At 36.5% G+C, this 20,916-nt stretch overlaps 1 protein-coding gene across 3 annotated transcripts in view; it reads right to left on the bottom strand.

The window, feature by feature from the left end:
• Nucleotides 1–20,916, bottom strand: part of THOC2 (THO complex 2) — a 52,266-nt gene that overhangs the window by 15,973 nt on the left and 15,377 nt on the right. For 2 of the 3 annotated variants that reach the window (XR_006180010.1, XM_042876407.1), the window contains exons 10-25: nt 18,660–18,815; nt 15,591–15,763; nt 15,226–15,421; nt 14,661–14,702; nt 12,284–12,325; nt 10,231–10,361; nt 10,039–10,140; nt 7,777–7,861; nt 6,911–7,004; nt 6,388–6,468; nt 6,062–6,158; nt 4,217–4,334; nt 3,268–3,447; nt 2,499–2,663; nt 1,560–1,835; nt 620–761 (exon numbers count right to left, since the gene is read on the bottom strand). Coding sequence is in view for 2 of the 3 variants with exons in the window: in XM_042876407.1 (XP_042732341.1) it covers nt 620–761; nt 1,560–1,835; nt 2,499–2,663; nt 3,268–3,447; nt 4,217–4,334; nt 6,062–6,158; nt 6,388–6,468; nt 6,911–7,004; nt 7,777–7,861; nt 10,039–10,140; nt 10,231–10,361; nt 12,284–12,325; nt 14,661–14,702; nt 15,226–15,421; nt 15,591–15,763; nt 18,660–18,815 (2,080 nt within the window). In the remaining variant the exon portion in view is untranslated. The remainder of the gene's footprint in view (nt 1–619; nt 762–1,559; nt 1,836–2,498; nt 2,664–3,267; nt 3,448–4,216; nt 4,335–6,061; nt 6,159–6,387; nt 6,469–6,910; nt 7,005–7,776; nt 7,862–10,038; nt 10,141–10,230; nt 10,362–12,283; nt 12,326–14,660; nt 14,703–15,225; nt 15,422–15,590; nt 15,764–18,659; nt 18,816–20,916) is intronic. The other variant, XM_042876406.1, reaches the window with a different exon arrangement.

The following is a 20,916-nucleotide window of genomic DNA, read 5'->3' as shown; positions in this document are numbered from 1 at the left end:
ATTAATGGGCAAGCAATTAAACTACTTCTCCCAAGAAATTCAGTTTTTCATAACATATTCCCCAGTTTGTATTCCTGTCGTATCTCTGACATTACTCACCATCAAAATAAGCTTTTTTTTTTTAGCTTTGAGTAATATGCAGAAGGGTAGAAATATTATAGCAGATCTTTATTTCTTATAGGGAAAAGTCTTCTGTTACAATAGAAAAAAGCTCAGAAAAATTACCATGAACCGCTTCAGTTATCCAGATTCTGCATACCACTCTTTATCACAGTGCTCAAAGTTAAATCACTCACTGGGTGTTTACATTTCTATGATCTGCAACACAGCAACTGATGTGCAAACCATCTTGTAACTATCACCTCACATCAAATCTGTCAAGCTCTCTTAAGTCAGCACAATATTAGAAAGGCCTTGCCATTGGAAGAAGCAAATAAAACGTCTCCCTAAAAGAACCAGTCAGCATTTGCAAAAAGACGTGCTGCATTCTAATTAGAAATTTCTTCCTGACAGACTTTAACGTATCAAGAAATCAAATGTTAAAAATCAACATTTAGCATGCTAGTGCAAACTGAACTTTCAGTGCTGGGGACAGCAATGACTGTACACACGCACTTACTTGCCAGAAGCCAGTTGTCCTTCTCTAATTTCAGTCTCTGTAAAACTCTTTGAACATGCTCTAACTGTTTCTTCTCCTCTTCAAGGAGCTTGTCCTGAAGAGCAGTGCAACGTTCTTTTTCTTTTTTCTTTTTATTTGGAGGCTGTAAAATGTCAATGCAATTCATTTAATACACTTACACTAATACTACTTACATCTGCTACAAAGCAATTAATTATCTGGTAATGCTAAGTATATGCGAAAATATATAAATATGCGAAAAGCTATTTCACTGAACAACATTCAGCTCTAGTAATGAGCTGATTAATTAACAATGGATAACAAATGATGTAACTAAACAGCTGAAATACAGGTATCAAAAGACTGTTATCTGAAAGATGGGTTTTTCCAGTAAGTGGAACCACTGGTAGTTCTGAAGTTGGAACAATGAAGCATGCAACTGCGAGAAGTCAGAATGGATGAACCAGCAGACACAGACCTCTCTCAATGGACCAATTTATTCAGTTAACACAGGTTTAAATTCAGTTAGTTTAACCCGAAAATATGATTACGTAAAATAGAAGAACTCCAATTAAATGACTAACTCTAAGTAGTACTTTGGTATGCTGTCATGCACTACAAGTCAGCAGTTCATTTTTCACAGATCTCTACCAAACTAAATGCCTACACACCACCACGGAGACTACCTTGCTCCATGCAAGAGAGCAAAACTTAAAATGCAAATTATACTGATGCTTGCATAACTTGCAGTTGCAGGGAAGGTTTTGTCTCTGCTGGGAGACTACTAGTAACAGTATCAGTGATACCAGTGAGTGAAGATAACTCCCTTCCTTAGCACAAAGAAGTGCATGCAAAAACTTATTTGTATCTTAATGTAGGTTTTCATGAAATAAAAACTGCTTCAGAAGTGAAACTGGAGCAAAAAATTTTATAAACATACCATTTCCTGATTGTCATCTATGGCTTTCATCTGGACTTTAAGTTTATTGACTTCTCTGTCATAGCTGCTATGTGGGACAGCAAGGTCATACATAGTCAGAGACCAGAATGTGGCATAAAACTGAGGACTGATGTCATCCCAAACCTTGGGAGGGTGTAGAGAAATCACAGCTTCATGAACTGGAGCCATCACCAGTTCACATGCAGTAATGTATTTGTGAACTTTGTGTTGCTGTTTATTTCCCTTTTCAGCTTTTTTAAGCTCATCATACTTTGACTGTGGAAAAAGAAATGAAAAAAAAAATTGTCATCTCTGTACATGAACCAAATTTAATTCAACTTCTCAGAAACTTTTCTATGTAAATCATCTTTACAAAATAAATTTATGCACGTAAGGCTCCTGAGAACATCACAGTGAACTTTTAGTATGCTTCCATGCTGGATATTTATCATCCTCACTGATGCTATCTTTCAACTCACCTCTTCTTACAGCAAGCTATTATACTATGCTGAAAAACTGTTTTCAATACTTATTTTAGTTGCAGGGACAAATTTATCTTGAAGCTTCCTTATATACCTCACCTTTTGACAGCTGCAACATTTTCCTCCACAACAAAAAAATTAAAATATCAACAAAAAAATTACACATTTGTGGAAATCTGGGTAGGAGAACTCTTGATCACTCAAATTATCAGAAGAGTTGAAATCATTAGCTACAACTGCTATCACTTGTGCAAAAGCTGGCACATGGCCTATATTTTCTATGAAGATAAAGTAGACTCTCTTCCAAATCACAGCTTCTGTTTCTATCTCAGCTCTTCAAAAAGCATCCAGAACTCTTATTCAGCAGACAATCTTTGCAGGAACCTAACACAATTATAATACGTAGAAGGGCATCTCTTAACAGAAGACAGACAAAAAGGAAGTGAGTTCTACTTACTGAAATTTGGTGTGCATACATGGGCCTTGAGAGGAAAAACGCAGCATCATGAGGCGTGTGAAACTCATTACAAAGAACGTCAATTGAAGGCACTCGCTTAATGTAATCCTCTGTGCTCAGGTTGGATGCTAAAAACCCACCAAACTGTACCAGGGTGTCATGGCACTAGGTAAAAAGAGAGTTAGAGAGCAGGTTTTTTTGTTCAGAAATTAAGCTTGGGAGGGCTTCAAAGATCCTCGTAGGTTTGTTTGGATGGGGACTGGTGGCAGCTGCTTGCTCTTAAAATAAAGGTATTAACACAATGGCAAGAAATTCCACTTGGAAGAAAAAAAATTTCCATGCCACAAACTTCTGCCCCTCATCAATGCTGACTCAACTGCATGTAAGGAAAAGCCTTATGAAAGCCAGAAGAACTGAAAGAGGTCTCTGAACTGGAATTAAGCTACTTCCTATTGCCTAAGGCAACGGTGGAATTCAGGGTTAAAACTTTCTTCTAACAAAAAAGTTCATCTAAAAAAAGTAACACCAGAAAAAAATGATAGGCGACCTTAGAAATTAAACCCTTTTTTTCTGATGACAAAGGATGTTTCTATCTTTTACTCAGAGGTATTAAGTATATATTATGTTGACAACTGACATTGATGTATTACAAAAGTGAGATCACTGCAGATTTAAAAAACCACGTATATGTTGTGCTCATATAGAATACTGATACATTAGAGGTTACCAAAGAAAAGGATGCGTTCTTATAAACGTGGTTTTAACTTACTTGATCATACAGTTTTCCCACCAGCTTCAGATGTTTTTCCCCTCCTTCTTGAAAGATCACACCATTTCTCTGTTGAGCCATAAGCAGGCATAGCGGAAGGGCAAGATCATGGTCCAGTAATGCATCCTTCAACCTCTGAGAAGACTTCTTTGTATTCCTAATTTGGCCAAAGTATCCACCCTGCACAGTACAGAAAAAAAAGATGCTTAAATTTGTAAGCAGTACTTTAAAAATTCATACTGCAGAAATTCTGACAAATTAACATCAGCACAGTTTCTAGTCTGTTTATAAAAATCTCAGTGTTGGAAACACTGAGAAACAAAAATACACTGGAAACAAAAATAAATTCATCTTGCATGCTACTGGTCTTCTACCCAGTCAACAAAAAATGACATCTCATCACAAGCATCATGACACGACACTACATCTTTATATCTAAAGTTTGATCTGCTCGAAGGCTCTTTCCCATTCAATAAAGAAACCTCTGATTTTAGTTCAGAGCACAGCTATTCGTGTGCCTCGGGAGTTATCTAGGCCAGACTCATCTAAGACTCTGAAACCAAGGCTGCAACAGCTTTAACCGTTAAGATAGGTTACGATGTTACTCCACTCAACGGGGAGTGACCACACTCCAATCAGTTCTGACACAGCAGGACTGCACAACATACAAGCTCGCTGGCTGCTATAATTTGCAACCTGTCATGGAACAAGAGATAACGACGGCTGCTTTCATTAATATGGGATGCTGTGAAGCACAGCAACTAAGGCTCAAGTGCACTTTGTCTTGGCTGCCTGTCTGCAATGCTCATAAATTCAATGGAGTAGGAAGTTTTGTGATAAAAGTAGCAACACCTCTCTCAGCTACACTGCCAGAGGTCATGAATCAGAGTATTCAGAAGCACCATTAACAAGCAACAGCTATTATTAATTAACTTTAATATGAACACACCTCAGCTTTTAGTTGTTCTCCACCAGTCATGGCTTCCAACTGTTCCATTGTCATTTCTTCTGTAATTTCTATCCCTGCCATTTTTTGTACTACCTCTTTTAAAATAAGCAAATCAAAGCTGCACAGAAAACAGAAGTGGAGTAAAAACAAGAAAAATTGTTTAAGAAACACAGGCTATGACATTCGATACACAGTAACAGGGTATCATTTTAATTTGGGAGAAAATAACAGGATGCCATTGCACAGAAGGATGTCTCTATTACAGGTTTGTTTGTTTGTTTTTAATGTAAAAGCATTGAAGAGTTGTATTGTTCATTAAAAACATTTCAGCATTTTTTAAAAGAGCAATTGTAGTACTATTAGCTTTAAGTATCAACAAGTTATTAAAAATTCAGAGCTCACTTTTGTTTTTCAGCATGCTTCCTACCATATCTATATCATCATATCTACTATGAGCATGGAAATCTCAGAAAATTTTTTCTCTTTTAAACTTCAACAGCAGTACTGTCCTAGGAACTGACTGGCAAAATTAGTCTTGAGAGTTGATTTGGAACACAGCAGACATTTTTCACTTAGAACACAAACATACAACACACTCCAATAATCATGCCCTCCAGCAACGAAGCTTCACTTCACGCTCTGCGTTCTCTAAGGCTGATGACTTCTCCTCAACAGAATACACAAGTCGTAGCACAAGCATTCAAAAAGACTTTTTTGTAGTATCTGAAATTTGGTCGATATATTTTTTTAAGTAGGTCACAAAAAGTTCTGAATATAGATATTTTATGCTATTTATATATTTGTTTGTTTTCCAGCTATACGTAGGTTTTCTGCTCAGTAACTGTGCAATGCCAGTATATACCCCAAACACTGGAATATTCCAGTCACAGTGGTAAGAATATTACTTCTACCATCCCAAATATTAATTTGAATACAAAAAAACCACTTAGTCATAACATGTAGTTCATGGGAAAGAAGAAATACAACTTACCCTTCTCTGTAGTTCAATGCCTTTGTACCACCATCAGAATACAAAACAAATTGGGGACAGGGGAGCACATGAGACTGAACGTCTACATTGCAGGGAAGGGGAAAAAAACCTGGAGTTCTCAATATAAATACCCTGAAGCAGCATGCTGTGTTACCTCCTGCTGGCTTTCAGCAACCATATAGGGGTTCATAATAGAATATAAATGAATACTCACCTATGCAATAAGAAATAGTCCATTAAAGTTAATTAAATAAGGAAGCAGTAATACTGACTGATGATGGTGGATGGACAAAAGAATAAAAGGAAGATTCAAACTGCAAACTTTGTTTAAAAATTTCTTGTGAATGGTCAACACTGATATACAAAAAAGCAGTTCAAAGGTCATTAAGTAAGACAAAGTATTGAAAACAATTAAAAAAACACTAGGAAATCCCTGCAGAAAGACATGAGAAAAAACCTAGAATTTTGAACAATTTAATCCTTTTTTAAAATTACAGTTATTGATAGTTTATTTTCTTTTTTTTAAATAAGGTAAAGTGATTTCTATTACAGTATTACAGACTGTTAGGGCGTTTTTCTTTTTTTTGCCTGGCTAGGTTAAGAAAATCATATTAAAATAAGTTACAGTTGAAAAAAGTGTCTTTAAAACAATAATGTGCCACAGCTTAACAATTACAAAAAAAAGCCCAACAAATATGCTACTCTTTTATTGAAATTTCTTAAGCTTTCTGGTAAAATGAGTGGAGGATTATTACTGGAGTATCTACTAGGTGAGTCCTCACATATCAGCAGAAGCAGCAGCCAGAAAAAAAAAAGAATATGGAGTTTATGAAGCTCAGTTGTGCAAGATTTACCTTTTCCCAGCTTTCAATTGGTTGGCTACGTATTGAAGTAGACCAGCAAGTTCAATCGGGTATTTTCTGAAAACAGCACCACAGAAGCTAGCCAGACCTAAAGTAAGGAAAAACATTTGTGATTGAACCTCAAGGCATGCAGCAGAAGATATTAATCCAATCCAAATAAAACGTTGGCAGCATGTCTATTTTTGTAATATAAAGAAAAAGTATTTTCTGATTTGTTAAACTTGTCAGCTCTCCATTCGAAAAATTCACCGGCAGATCCAAGTGAAAGACTGGGCACTTTATTCTCAACGTGAGTGTAATAAGATCAAAATACTAACTCTGCAGCCAGCTCGAGATAGTGGTGTCGTCATGCTTCATTCTCTCCTTCTCGGGGTTTGCCAGAGCTTCGATGATACAATCTTTAGTGGAGTTAGAGAGAACACGCTTTCTCTATTTGTCAAAACAGAAGCTGTACAGAACTTTTGTTCCCAGTCCCAAAATTTGCCATGTATCAGCACGGTAAGCAAGCAAAGCAAACAATACAGAGGATCTAATAACATACAGTTCTGTTTTTAAGAAGTAATGAAGTAAATGGTTACTTATTCAGTCTATAATTTACAGGTTTACTCAGCTTTCAGGAGCAAAGTGAAATCAGTAAAGCAACATAAAAGAAGAATTTTCATAGTGTGAAAGTAGGAAAAACAAAGCACTCTAATTCAGTACATGTAAAAAATGTGTTGCAAGCTCACTAAAATTTCCAGCAAATAGCAGCAACAGGAAAAATAGTATTTACTGACAGAAGAGATTCAATGCAGCTACAACTCCACCAGCACCAGATGTATCAGTTACATAAAAGGATACACGCCAAGACGTCGTAATTCAGTGAAGTGAGGTATTTCAGCGAATCAACAACTGGGGTTATTAAGTTATCGTATTTTTGTATTTGTGATAAAATCTGAAAGCAACAAAGAGACACGTTGAGCTGAAAAAAGAACAGCATCTCTCATACTTCACGTAACAGATCTAGACTGTTAAACTACATGTTTATGCTTATGTCTTTAAAACCTACACAGAGCACTCCTTAAAAATAGTTTTAGAAGGACCTGAACCACTTCCAAAGTACAAGTAACCTGACTGACTGACTTTGTACCTTCGACAAATCAGTGAAACGCATCTCTAAGTTCTAAAAATAATTCTACACTTGTACTTTCTTTGAAGTTAGACAATTACAACTTTATAATATCTAAAACCAAAAATCACCAAAATATTTCACTGTTCTGAAGACCTCTCAAGAATTCTAAACCTTACCATAAGTCTCCCTTGCTATTTCCCTGCAGCAACTACCAGTTCAGAAAAAGAATACAAGCAAATTGCCTTAAGTTCCACAGTGTTTCCTCTCCTACATGATTTATACACATATGCTTAAGTATTAATTTCTTCAAGTAACATCTGAACACTTAACAGGTAGCCTGGGTAACCCTATCAGGGCATCTTCACACCTCACTCCCATCTACCAGTCTCAAATTAAACACTTAAGCAGATGCAATTTTCATTTCAGTTTCAAGCTATTCCATAGCTCTTGTCACATTTAGTATCTCAGATTTTTGTTTCTGTACTACCAGCAAATTACCAGACTGAACTGCACTCTCTTATACCATAGGTCCCTTTCCCTACTTAATTATCTATGGTTAGGATATAATAGTATTTAATTACATGTAATTACATACATAATCAAATAAAATGGTAGGATTGGCATGGCTGAGTTTCCCAATCTGTCTTCCAGACGGTTTCACATTTTCCTTAGTCAGACGCCTGTAAAAGAATGTTTTATTACAAAAGTTGAAAGAATAGTAGAATAGGTCAGCTGCAATGAAGAACTTGGTTAGCTGCACAGATTAAATCCTCACTAGAGCACATGTTCAGGAAACTGAAGTAGAGAAATACTGTTTCTCTAGGAATCTGAAGTCTATAATCCTATGACATACAGAGGGTGAAAAACAACCCATTAACCTCATGTTACTACTGACTGTATTCGAGTTTCAACTCTGAGCACTTTGCATTTGGAAGCTGTCACAGAACCTATATGACATAGTGAAATAGCCTGTGATGTCATTGGTAACTCATGCAAATTTAATTCAGCCACAGCTCGGTCACTTAGCACTTGTTGCACTGTTTAGACGAGGGGAAAAAGAGCCCCCCAGTGCCAATTTTGTTGTGTTGCATTTTCACAGCATCCCCCCAATGAAGATACTTAACATTAAACCTGAGATTGATACAAATAATCATATATGTAATATTAAAGCAGAACGTTAAAGCAGAACGGTGGCACCTCAGTCTTAGCTTGCTTCCATTTTATACCACAAAGATCTTTATGCACAGTTTCTGCTTCAGCAATCACAACAATAAACCACCACCACAACCACTAAGTAATCTGTCAAAAATTTCTATGGAAGAAGAACTCTCTGTACAACCATGCTGCAATTATTTCTTTCAGTATGTTCCAGAATGATTAATTTAAACTGTTTATACCAAATTCAAAAGTAAAGTGTCCACAAATTAAAAAACCTCAAGAAACCACCACCACCCATCATCCAGACAAAAATGAAGGCTATTTAAGCAAGAAAAAAAAAAAATTGGGAGCAGGAGGTGGTGTTCCATTGTTACAACTATTAGCACATAAGAAAGTACCATTATTTTCAAGTTGCATCACGAGGGCTTCTGCTTAAACAACACATACTGGTAAACAACATCCTTTCTTACTGTCCTTCATAGTGTGAAACTTAGTTAACAGTGACTAATTCAGTGATATATTGTGTTTAAAATCCAATAGCATGTTTCTTGAATATTTAAGCTCAAAGCATAACAACCTGAAAGTACAACTTAATTGTATCAAAGTATTTGTGAAGAAATTTTGCCAATCATCAAACAGTCTCGGTAGAACCCCTCAAGGAGGCCATACTGCGTTTCCAGTTCTCATGAGCACCTCCAGCATGAAGATGATCACTGGAAATGAATCTGGACTTTGATACTTAACAAGGATTTATAGAATAAATCAAGCAATGCTGTTCTCTTTTAAATTGTACTTCAAAATTCCAAATAATGACAGTTCCCAGTCTCAATTCTCTACCTGGAAGTGGAACAGGACTTAAATCAGATAACACCTTTAAACAAATTGGCCAATAACACAGTGAAATGGCCAGAACAGTCACAAACAACTATATCTTTGATTTACAAGCTTCTCATACCATTAATAACTGTCAGCATTGTAGCTCATCTGCGTAACAGAAACCTACTGTAGCAGAATAGACACAAACTTTTATCATCTACTCCAGCTACGCTCCAAGCCAGAAGAAAGGATCATAATCCTTTCTAGACTCCACATCTGCAGTTCAAAGCCTCTTAGGATATTTCTGTCTTGCCACATGGAAACATTCTAATTAAGTGCATTAAAACAAATAAATAAAACACAGCATTTGCTTTTGGCCCAAACTACATAACAAGGAGAATCCAAATCCCTGACAACGATATCACAGAGATGCTATTTTTAAGATAAAATTGTTCTGTGTCTGCTTGAAGATGAGAACAAACCACCCAATTCAACTTGTGTTCCTCCTGTGAAAGCTACAGAAAATGACAACACTTTTCACTCTGCTGAGACTAAATGGTGTCCACACCCAGAGAGAATCTGTAGCACTCCTGTAAGCAAAGCAATTCATCAACAGCAGCACATCCATGGAAAAGTTTTAAACCACTTAGTGGGTCCTTTTTTTCAAATGAAGCACTCTCACTTGTGGCCAACAACTCTGTATTATTATTAATTTAACAATTTTTAATCACTGTACATCAAATATTCCACAGGCAAGGATCATCGATGAAACTGAGTCATTAGAAAAGGAACACATTTGCCAAGGGTTTTTTTGTTTTCCTTCATTTGGTGAAATGCAGCACACTGTGTTACAGCTGGTAGTTTATGGAATCAGACAACTTACTTCATGATGTACTTGGCTCTGTCTATGGTTTGAGCCTTAACTTTCACTAGGAGTGGATGGCTATTGTATGTTTCGTTCTTCCACTGTCCATAAAGACGGTACCTTGAAAAATGATCAAAGGAAAATTAGTTTTTATACTGATAGTTTAAGATAGACCACTTCCAAAGAACAGAAACAAGCAATTCTACTCACCGGTACTGGTATGGAAACGTTTTGAACATTCCCCACAGTTCTTCAGACATGCACGCATTGCAGTCCATCAAAGAAAGAGAAGGAAGCAGAACCTGATCGGTAATGCTCAACACGCAGCTGAACAGTACCTCCTGTAATAAAGACAAAACTCAAGGTAACTACCAGATATAAAAGCAACATGAATTGCACATCTTAGTAAAATAACAAAGTACAAGTTGGCCACAAGATTATGACTTCCTAAACAACAAAAAACCAGACCAAATACTAAAAGAACTTAAGTATCCCATTGAACCTTCTCTTAGCTAACTCATGAACCATATATGTTGTCAATATTTGCTTATATGATGTAATTGAGCAATGAAGCTATTTTCAGTGCATTACATTGTTATTTTAAAATAATTCATAAAAAGATACACTACAGACTTCCATGAAGTGCAATAGCAGAAAATGGATTTATTTTGGCAACTACCTTCAACGTATTAAGGTATTCCTTTATCATTACTCCAACATTCAAAATTATGGATTTAAATTTGAAAGCATTATACATGTTCTCAAGACACAGAGTACCAGTTTTCTTGTTCTCACTATCAACTTGTTTTTATAAAAAACATTTGTTTCCCACTGAGTACACTAGAGAAGCCACAGGGGAAATAAATAATAATCAAAAACACTTATAATTACTCTCAGTTTAATCCCTCAGAGTCATTTTCTTAGCACTAAGTGAACGTTCTCACAAGAGCACAATCATTAGCACCACATCCTACACCACAGTATGCAAACACTAAAAAATTATCTTTGTCAGTACATAATTCACACTTCCATGTACAAACAGCTACTTGTGTCTCCAAATGAGATTTCTTTGCAAGAAGTGACTCAGTCATGGAAACAACAGTCCCAAGACTCTCAACCGCTTCCCAGTTATGAACTCTGTTCTCTTCCAAGCAGCAGTTCCCTTCCAGTCAGGGAAAACCAACCAGTTCATGCACTATTTGGCAGTGTCACTTTACCCTTAGGTCAACTTCCTACAAGACTTGGACAGACTCATCCTACCACTGATTCCCTGAACCACACAGTTACCTCTCTAACCCACAGAAACGTTCTGGAATGTCAGAATGAGATGAACAATATCTACAGAAGGTCAGTGACCTGTAGGCCACGAGCTCATAGCAACTATGGGTGACACTGGTCAAGTTACTCAAAATCTCCAGTGACTAGTAAGATCGAACTCAGTTATCCTAGTTTAATTATTAGTGCTTTTAGTAACATTCCAGAAACTTTATCTCCCTCCACTACAACTGCAGTAATCAGTAAATCATGACAAGTAGTAACAACAACTCGCTAGTTAGTATAGAACACTATACTAACTTGATACAGAAAGTTTGCTTGTTCATTTAAAAGACTAAACAGACTTTTATTAAACAAGTTCAATCTCAACTGGATACCCCGATTTCACTGAGGCCAATCCTGAATTGCTCAATAAAGAAAAGTTGCCCTTTGTATTTTGAGTACCTTCCCTACATCTAATTTCTCCTGATTTCTATGCTTTTCCCCAGTAAGTTACTTAAGATACAAGATGCCATCATGAGAATCTGTTTACATGACAGAGGTGTTCCACCCAATTCAGAGCCACTGAGCAGTAAAAAGCACTATGCTAAAAGAACAAAATTAAATTTGAGGAATCCAGGGGAGGTGGGAAAGGCCAACACCACAGTAATGCAAAACTGTGACGTGCTCAAGCTCACCCAACAAGACTACAATGTATATTTTGGTAAATAATTAAATGGTACAGAGAAAAAGGCTGCAAACTCTCTTAACTCCTTCCTCTAAAAAAAGCTCGCTCCTCAAAAAATAAGATTAAAATTGACAACATAAATTTATCTCCTTGAATAAAAATAGATTGCCATTTCACTGATGTAAAATACATAATAAAAATCAGCATGTGGGAGGGATGAGATTACAAGAACATTCAGAACTCTGCCAAGAAATACATAGTAGCTCTAGCAGATTGGATTCATATGTTCGTTTTTTGATTGAAAGTCTCTAAGAAACTCACCATTTTCTCCTTGTCTTCTTGCTTGCTTCCATCAGACTGAAACTATAACAAAGACAATGAAGTTAATTTTAAAATAATTAGTCTAACGTTTAACAGTTTCAGAACAAGGCTTTCTCAGCACAAGCATACACGAAGAGGGTTACATGACTAGCAAACATTTAATTTTACAGATCTGCTAGCATTGAAATAGTTGCAGGCCTAGTGGGTGGAAGGGCATCTATACAGATCCTCTCCAACTCTTATTAGCACCATCTGCTGCAGTGTATGCTCTCAGTTCTGCATGCTGCAGTGCTTTCATCTATTCCGATATGGAAACTTCCTCCTGCAACCAAGTCTTAATATCTACCCTCATCATTTCTGAATTGTGCAGAGGACACAAGTAAGCTTCATGCATAAATACCTTGGCTTCATTATATTTGTGCGTGCAGCATTTGCAACCCCCTGATAAAGTTTAAAAAAAGCTATACTATGGGCTGTTGTATTTTAAAACAGTTCTCTTGGAAAAAAACACAACAGGGAAAAATGAAACCTGCTGACATTTTAGAAAATACCATCAGGCTTATAATACTACTTCATGAATCTAACATTAATTCACCACCTGTGAATACAGAAGTCATTACTGTTCTGTCCTCTCCTATGAGGAAAGGTTGAGGGAACTGGGCTTGTTTAACGTGGGGAAGAGAAGATTCCAGGGAGACCTCATTGTGGCCTTCCAGTACTTGAAGGGAACGTATAAACAGGAGGGAAAATGGCTGTTTATGAGGGTGGATGGTGACAGGACAAGGAATGGTTTTAAATTGAGATAGGGGAGGTTTAGGTTGGATATTAGGAAGAAGATGGTGATGCACTGGCACAGGTTGCCCAAGCAGGCTGTGGATGCCCCATCCCTGGAGGCATTCAAGGCCAGGCTGGACGTGGCTCTGGGCAGCCTGGTGACCCTGCACACAGCAGGGGGTTGGAACTGGACGACCACTGTAGTCCTTTTCAAGCCAGGCCATCCTATGATTCTATGATTGTTATCATACAAAAACAAAATTTTGACTCTCCTCCAATCAAATTATACTTGGCCTTCTACCTTCTTTGAAACATTTTTATCTTGTTAAATTCGTCACTAAAACTATGTTTTCCTGTTAATTTCAGTATTAGCAACCATGAAATACCATTAAATCACACATTAAATCATCCTAAGAATTCAAAAATCAGATTAGAACCTACAGGAAAGAGTTTTGTTTTTTTCTGTTGTTGTTGTGGTTTGGTTTTTTTTCCTGTATCTCCAACAGCTTTTAAAGCAATGCAGAGTGGATTAGCATATTCTCAGCAGTACATGTGTGTGGCTTGTGAAATTATTTTGCTGATACAAGGCTTTATGGACTCTGTCAAAACCCTGAAAAAGGAAGACTGATCTGCAATCCAAGATCAGCAACTTTAACTTTACAATAGAAAAAGCAGTAATAAAAAGAAGTTTGGATTTCATGAGGAAATTTCCTGGGCTTTGTTATATTTTTTTTCACCCAAACAAATGCGTTATCTAGAAATATATCTTGTGGTCAATTACAGAACAGAAAACACCCCAACCTCCAACTGGTGAGCAATTCAGTAACTGCACGCTGTGCTATGCTGTAATATCAATTTAAAGTTTTTGGCATACAAATCTAAGTACAACATTTTCTCAAGAGCTGGTAAGATTTACTATCACTAAGAAAAACAAAAACCATACTCTATCACTAGCTACACAAATTCCTTGATGAAACTGGTAACTACTAATGAGTTCATGAAGAACTTCTATAGAAGAGATACTAGCATACTTGAAAGCTCTTTAATTATTGTGAGCAGAACTAACAGAAATAGCAAGGTTGAACTGAAATTCAAATGCATAAATAAAATGCACTGATTACACGTGTAGTGACTCTGCATGCTTACATTGGAAAAGAGACAACTGAAGTTTTGAGGAAACCTACATCTATACACACACACACACGTAGATGTGCATATAAATAAATATACACTCCATTTTCTTACTGGAGAGAAGCCTAAAGAAACAGGACTTCCAATTCAATTATCAACAGTCAGAGTAATTTCCTCACCTTTCTTTCACAATAATACCCACTCAAGATTTTAGTCTTAATTACAAAATTGCTTCCTTTTCTTTTTGTTCAACTCACCATTAAAAAGCTTATTAAGCTAACACACCAGTAAATGCAAAATCATCTTCAAGCTATGCATGAGCACGAAAGTTGCAATGCAATATTAGTAGTCAAACTTTAAACTACTGTATGGGTTAGCTTACAAATCATCTCCAGTTATAAACACATCTACTGAGCATTAAATGGTTTAACATGCTGTTGGCAATAGCGCACTAAAACTTTCCCTATATTACCTTAACCATTCTGTCACTGATGAATTTCTTCGTAGCTCCAGCCTAAAGCAAATAGCTAAGAGTTGCTCATCCTTGTTGTAAATACATTAAGCTACCATTTTTCTACTACTTATAAAGAAACCACGTGTATATATTTATAAATATGAACTAAACTATAACAAAGCAACCTCCATTTTAATGCGTGTATCCACAAAGAAACAAGGGCTTTCTCACAAATCTTTGGTACTGAAACTTAATCACAAAGTAGTCCTTATAATCTGCTGACAGAAGTAAAACAAATTACTCACTTGAAACTATGATTTCCAAATTAACTGCATTTTCAATGCAATTAAGGGTATCTTAATTATCAAAATTGTAGTTATCACTACAGTTTCCAAGATATAAAACCACTATGTTCAAGCTATGCAAGAAATGTTGGTTTACGTTCATTGATTGTAAAATTGATCAAGAATTAAAATAAGATTCTCCAATTTTTTTTTTTTTTTTAATTATTTTAATATACACATAACAATGCTCGAGCACCTTCTGGCAGGTTCAATAAGCCGTTTGCTTTTATCTCACCAACCTCTTTCATAAAAGCTTTTCCAAGGCGCACCACTTTCGCAAATAAAATGGGATCGTGGGAGAGATGAGGACCAAGGTAGCACAGCATGTTGAACACTTCCTTCCTCAAGTCTTCAAAGCTGTCTGCTTGTTTCGGTGCTCTCTTGTTTGGCAGAGGAGAAATTGGTGACCCTTTAGCCCCTTTTGGTACACCAACCCTAAAAATAAGTTGCACACCATTTCACATGATGCAGAAGTGAAAGTTTTAAGAAAAAAGTTAAGAACAGGACAATACAGCCAGGCTTATTAATGAATTTATGCTTGCAAGTTTTACACACTTTTGCACTATTCAATGGAAACTACTGTTGCAGTTACTTTCCTCTTTACCTGCGGTACAAAGGTTCAATTGTCACGTGTACAAGCTGGCAAAGGGCAATCGCAATGGGCTTATGTGAAGTAGCATAAAATGGAGGCATCTGATCCATAATACTCTGTGCGTGCTGCCAATCACCAATTTTTAATAAAGCTTCCAATAAACCAAGCTTCTGATTATCTGGAGGCTGCAAGACAATAAACAATTAATGAAAGTGTGCTCATCTGCCCTTTAAACAGTAGCCAGATGTAAGCTGCAAAAAGAAATCCAGGAAGAAAACATACATAGATACACATACAAGATATAAACACGGAAAAACAAAATTCAGCTAGATGTTTACACAACAAGGACACTTGAACAACAGCAATAAAATTAGTCCACACGAAAACTAACAGCTTCATGAAAGAAACAAGTTACAAAATAAATTGTGTCTGGTCATACGTTTTTCAAAAACACCAGTTTAATGCAGCTTGCTTCCTTACATGTAATTTTAAGAACAAACAAGCATCTAAGAACTCTTGGCATGACACGTTCTGGATTTTAAAAACATTAATTTCTCTCAACTTTTTCTCCATGGAATTTCTCCTACAAAATCAGATTAAAAATTAAACTTCTCTCTCTCTGAATTTGCTTGTATCCCAAGTCACTAGACTAAGTGCCAATGTGAAAAGTCCAGCTGTAAGGCTACAGAAGACTTCCCACATATCCCACTTTGCAACAAAGAGGGAAACCGTGTCTTGAAGCAGCTTTGCATAGGCACGTTATTGATATATTACCTCACTAGTCTAATACTAAATGACACAGTGAAGTAACGGAACGTAGCTAAGTGCTGCAAGTTTGCCATCACTCTAAACCAAAGCTAACATTACATAGAGGGACAGAAGATTCCAACGTTTAAGTCAAATCATTTAAGCATATTAAGGCCCCCCTCCCCCCAAAATAGTTTTCTTTAAAATTGTATAAACAGACATGAAAAACTGATGACAAAACCTGGAAGCTAAATGTTTCTAAAGTTCTATGGTTCGCATGGACTTTTTGTTCATTTTAAAACCACTTTAAAACACTTGCAACTCACTCTCCTGCTGGTTGTGGAATTAGCAGACAGCCTAGTATATACAGTAAGAAGAAATTTTCAGAGTGAAAACATCCATGGTGAAATCACAGTAATGAAATTTCACACGATATGTTTTATTCAAAATATATGTGTGCACATCAGAATAAGATCAGCCTCTGAAATATCAGCTCCTCTGATGCCAAGGATTGTCTTTTTCAGTCACCCTAGAGTACACTAACCAAAGGGTAAACTGATCCTTTCCTGAAATTGTTGGAAACTTCTCAGCAGTGTAACCAGAAAGCTTGAAATCCACTTCCAGCATGAAGTATTTCTTGAAAATCAAATTGCTTAAAAACAATTACAAGCTGTAACTACTCAGTCAGTATAAACATACTTGTTAAAACTAATGATCAGACTGCACTGTTGTGTGCTATTTCCAAAGCAGTCACTGCTCACACGTACATACTGCTGACTGTATGTCCTCAACTAAGCATGCTCTTCTGAAATATAGCCTCCAACTGCAAAAGCACACAACACAGAAGAGAGTCAATTCGAACTTGCTATGAAGTCTAGTCATACTGCTGAGTTAGGAACTCAATTTTTTTTTTTTTTACCCCCTACTCATTTGTTTTCAGTATCATTTTGTTATGCATTAAATGCATCTCAAAAGGCAAGAGAAGATAATGCATTTGCCAACACTAAACTATTCTTATTAAGAGTTGATTATGACACAATAATTCATTTCACGAAAAACAGGACTTGACAGCTTCAAATTAAATTAAGTTAGGAATTGTTATATGTATTTTTCCCTTCTTACCCACATGTGTATTTCACAGTACTTTACCAAAAGTTGTCAAGCTAAAACTGTACGCTGGATAAAAAGCACTCAAATTGAAAATGCCAACAGCTTTCACTTGTAGTTCCTCCATAAACCGCTCAGAGCATATGAAAACATTAATATAAAACAAGGCTATCAAGAAACAGCACGCACTGCAGAGCAGCATGCAAGGAATTACAGAAGCTGTTTAAGTTCAGCTCAGCATTTTCCCCACTACACACACTCAGATTGTGCTACTTGTCACTGTAACCCTTCAGAAAAACACTGCAGCTTCCGGCAGAACTTAACATTGCCTAGTGCTTAAATTTAAATCTTAGCCATAAAAAACACTCTTAATCCAATATTACTTTAAATACATATGCTCCTTATGCCCAGGAGTTTATCCTTCCATCACAATATTGTGATGTGTGCTCCAGAGGACGCTGAGAGGATACCTAGCTCAACTAACCATAGAATAGATAGACCAAAATGATTTGGCATAATAAAAAGCTGTGTGGCACAGAGATAAAAAAACTTAAAGCTAGTGAAAGGAATCAGTTTAAGCAGCAGATTACGACTGCAGTTGGGAGCCAGAGAGCAGTGACCACATCAGCTGCTTAAGGGATGAGAATGAAATTAAGTTTTTCAAGTTAGTCAAGAAAAAGAGAAAGAAAGGTCAGAGATGTTCTATCCTATCTTGATTCTGTACAAGTAGGAATAAGTAGACAAAACAGCTGGATATCATGAATGAGAAGGATAAAGAAAATGAAAAGCAGGAGATGTCAGCACTCATGGATTTCTCTCTCCTTTCCAGTACAACTACATGATGCAAATAGTCAGCAATTGACCTTTTTTTGTGCATTTTATTTAAATAAGACATGAGTAGCGCTGAAAACACTGAAATGAAGGGGGGAAAAAAAGTATCTTGAGAACTTTTTAAACTACAAAGCTTGAATACACTTAAGCAAGTTAGACCTAGGGCACATTAACAAGACATGACACAGTAGCACCTTAAATGTAAAACACACAATTGCACCAAGATACAGATCTTAAGGCAAAGAGGACAGTTTTGACTTAAAATATACAACTAAAACTTTTTTGTTCAATATTTTCTCAAATATAAAAATATTTTCATAGTCAATGCCTACACTCAGCTTACAGTTGTTTTCTTGAAGACTAAACTCACACACACACACACACACATACACAAACCTTCTCGGTTTTCTCCTCCTCTTTTTCTTTTTCCTTCTCCTTTTCCTCAGTTTTCTCAGAGGATAAGACAACCATGGTGAGTTTTCTCACAATCTGCTTAGCTTCCACTATCTCTCGCTTGTGTTCTTCAATGATGGCATTATCCCCTGGAAGAAGCTAAGAAAAAAAAAAACATTATTCATTTTCAGAAATAAGTGATTTATTCCTTCCTGATATTCACCAACTGAGCACCAAGCAGAACCTGTTTTTTTCTTTGACACTAATCACAAACTTACCTCTTGGAAGATTATCCTCCTTGTTATCATAGCTCCAACAGAAATTATACTATTAACAAACTTCTGAAATCAAGGACAGATCAAGAATATACTGTTCACCTTCTACTCCTTACCATCATAGTTCAACATTCAGTAGTAGATGTTTTTGTGACAACTGAGCACATGACTGATAATCACATTAAATGCCTTAAAACAAAGAGAATAGTCATGTAAAGAAAACTGTATTTCACCACTAAAAAAATAACATACAGTTATTTTTTATAGCATACATACAGTTCAATGGCCCTTCATTTTATAGAATCACTAAATGCTTGCATTTCCTATTCACCAGCAATTTGGGTTAAGCAGGTGTAACATCTGCTCCTTAAAGAGGTGTAACATTAAGAAACCTGATACAGTAAAGCCTGAGCATCATCTCGTACTTGATTGAGTGAGGAAGATAATTCTACGTGCAAGAATTAGAAGTTCAAGCTGTGACAGAGTAGAAAAGGTCTGCTCGAGAGGGACACACTTCAAATCCACACAGATTTCATTCCTAAAAACCAGGCTCAAAATTTTAACTGCAAATGAACAATCGTAACTTACTGCAGAGTTTGGCCCCCTGGCAAAGTAATCTTCTACTGGTTTTAAACATGGGAATTTTTTTTTTAATTTGATTTTTTTAACTGTTCTCTCTTCTAATAAACCGATAGTAGAATTCAGACAATCATCAACAAAGAAAAGATATGAGAACTCTTCCATTTCTTACAAATTTGGGGGAAGAAAGAATCCCAATAGGAAAATTAAGATGTTTAAAACACAATCTACTAAAGTTCACGAAGAAATACCTTGTGAGGAAAGCCAAGAAGTAAATTACATCTTTTGGGTTCAATATCTATTATATACATGATGTCTGTGTGAGCAAAAAGCAGATCTTACAGGACTGAGGGATGGAGGGAACAAGGATATTCTTAATGAGAAGCATAAGCCCAACAACTGCTGTACAGAAGGTGCAAAATGTATGTGTTGTATTCTAAGCAGCATGTGTGTTAGACAATTTCATGGAACTCCTCTAAGTAAAATTAAGCCTGTCTGAAAAAGAGAGGCAGAAAATGGCACATCAAACATTCAGTCAAAGGTAAAACATGCAGCCTGCCAGAGAACTTTGAAATGGAAGCAGATAGCAAATGAGGTCAAGAATCAACACAAGAAAAGGCAAGCAGTGCAAATAAATGAAGGGGGCATTCCAGCTGTGAGACTTCCACAAAGTCATGCATACCTATTCAGGTCTGAGCCAAGACTGGGCAAGTTCTTAATTCTCAACCTAAGCATTCACCTTGTAACTTTATTAACATTTCTTAATAAACCAAAACAATCATCATGCATTCCTCCCTCCACACTGATTATCTGAGATACCCACTCCCACTCCCGCTCCACCTGACACAGTTTTAGCCAAAAAGAAGCATGAATGAAGAAACAGTCAGATTGCTACTAATGCCATTAACTGCCACACAAATCAACAGCATAACTACATTCCAAGATCCCATAGCTTTAATTAGATCTCACTTCCTTGATTTCAGTGGAAGATTTAAGGGTCTTGAGATACACAGATATTGTGAAATTAAAATCTGGTGCATAATGTAAAAATATTTTGATAACTGTAACATTCTGTTTACCATCTGTCACATCAGTATGCTGGGTGGATGATGGAGTGCCAGCCTCGAGAATATGTCTCTCACATTCAGAGTACGCAACTTCATTTTGCTCTGGCAGGCTAACAATTCAGAACTCTTGTATGTGAAGTTACATACCTATCCAGGAATACCTAACTTGTTTTGTTTTTTTTTAAGCTAGTATTAAAATAAAAGGTAAGCTGCTGATCATTCTATCACTTTTTTTCAAAAACCAAGCTTAGAGAAGTATGACACTCCAAGAGTCTAGCTCTGAGGGGAAATTACTCAGGACATTTAAAGCCCACTTCCTATCACTTAACTCATCTCCTG

Source organism: Lagopus leucura, unplaced genomic scaffold (assembly GCF_019238085.1).
Source record: "Lagopus leucura isolate 7727_CA_CO unplaced genomic scaffold, USGS_WTPT01 Super-Scaffold_100016, whole genome shotgun sequence".
Lineage (NCBI taxonomy): Eukaryota > Metazoa > Chordata > Aves > Galliformes > Phasianidae > Lagopus > Lagopus leucura.
The sequence above is the reverse complement of the archived record's forward strand: the minus strand, read 5'-3'. Positions and strand labels throughout refer to the sequence as shown.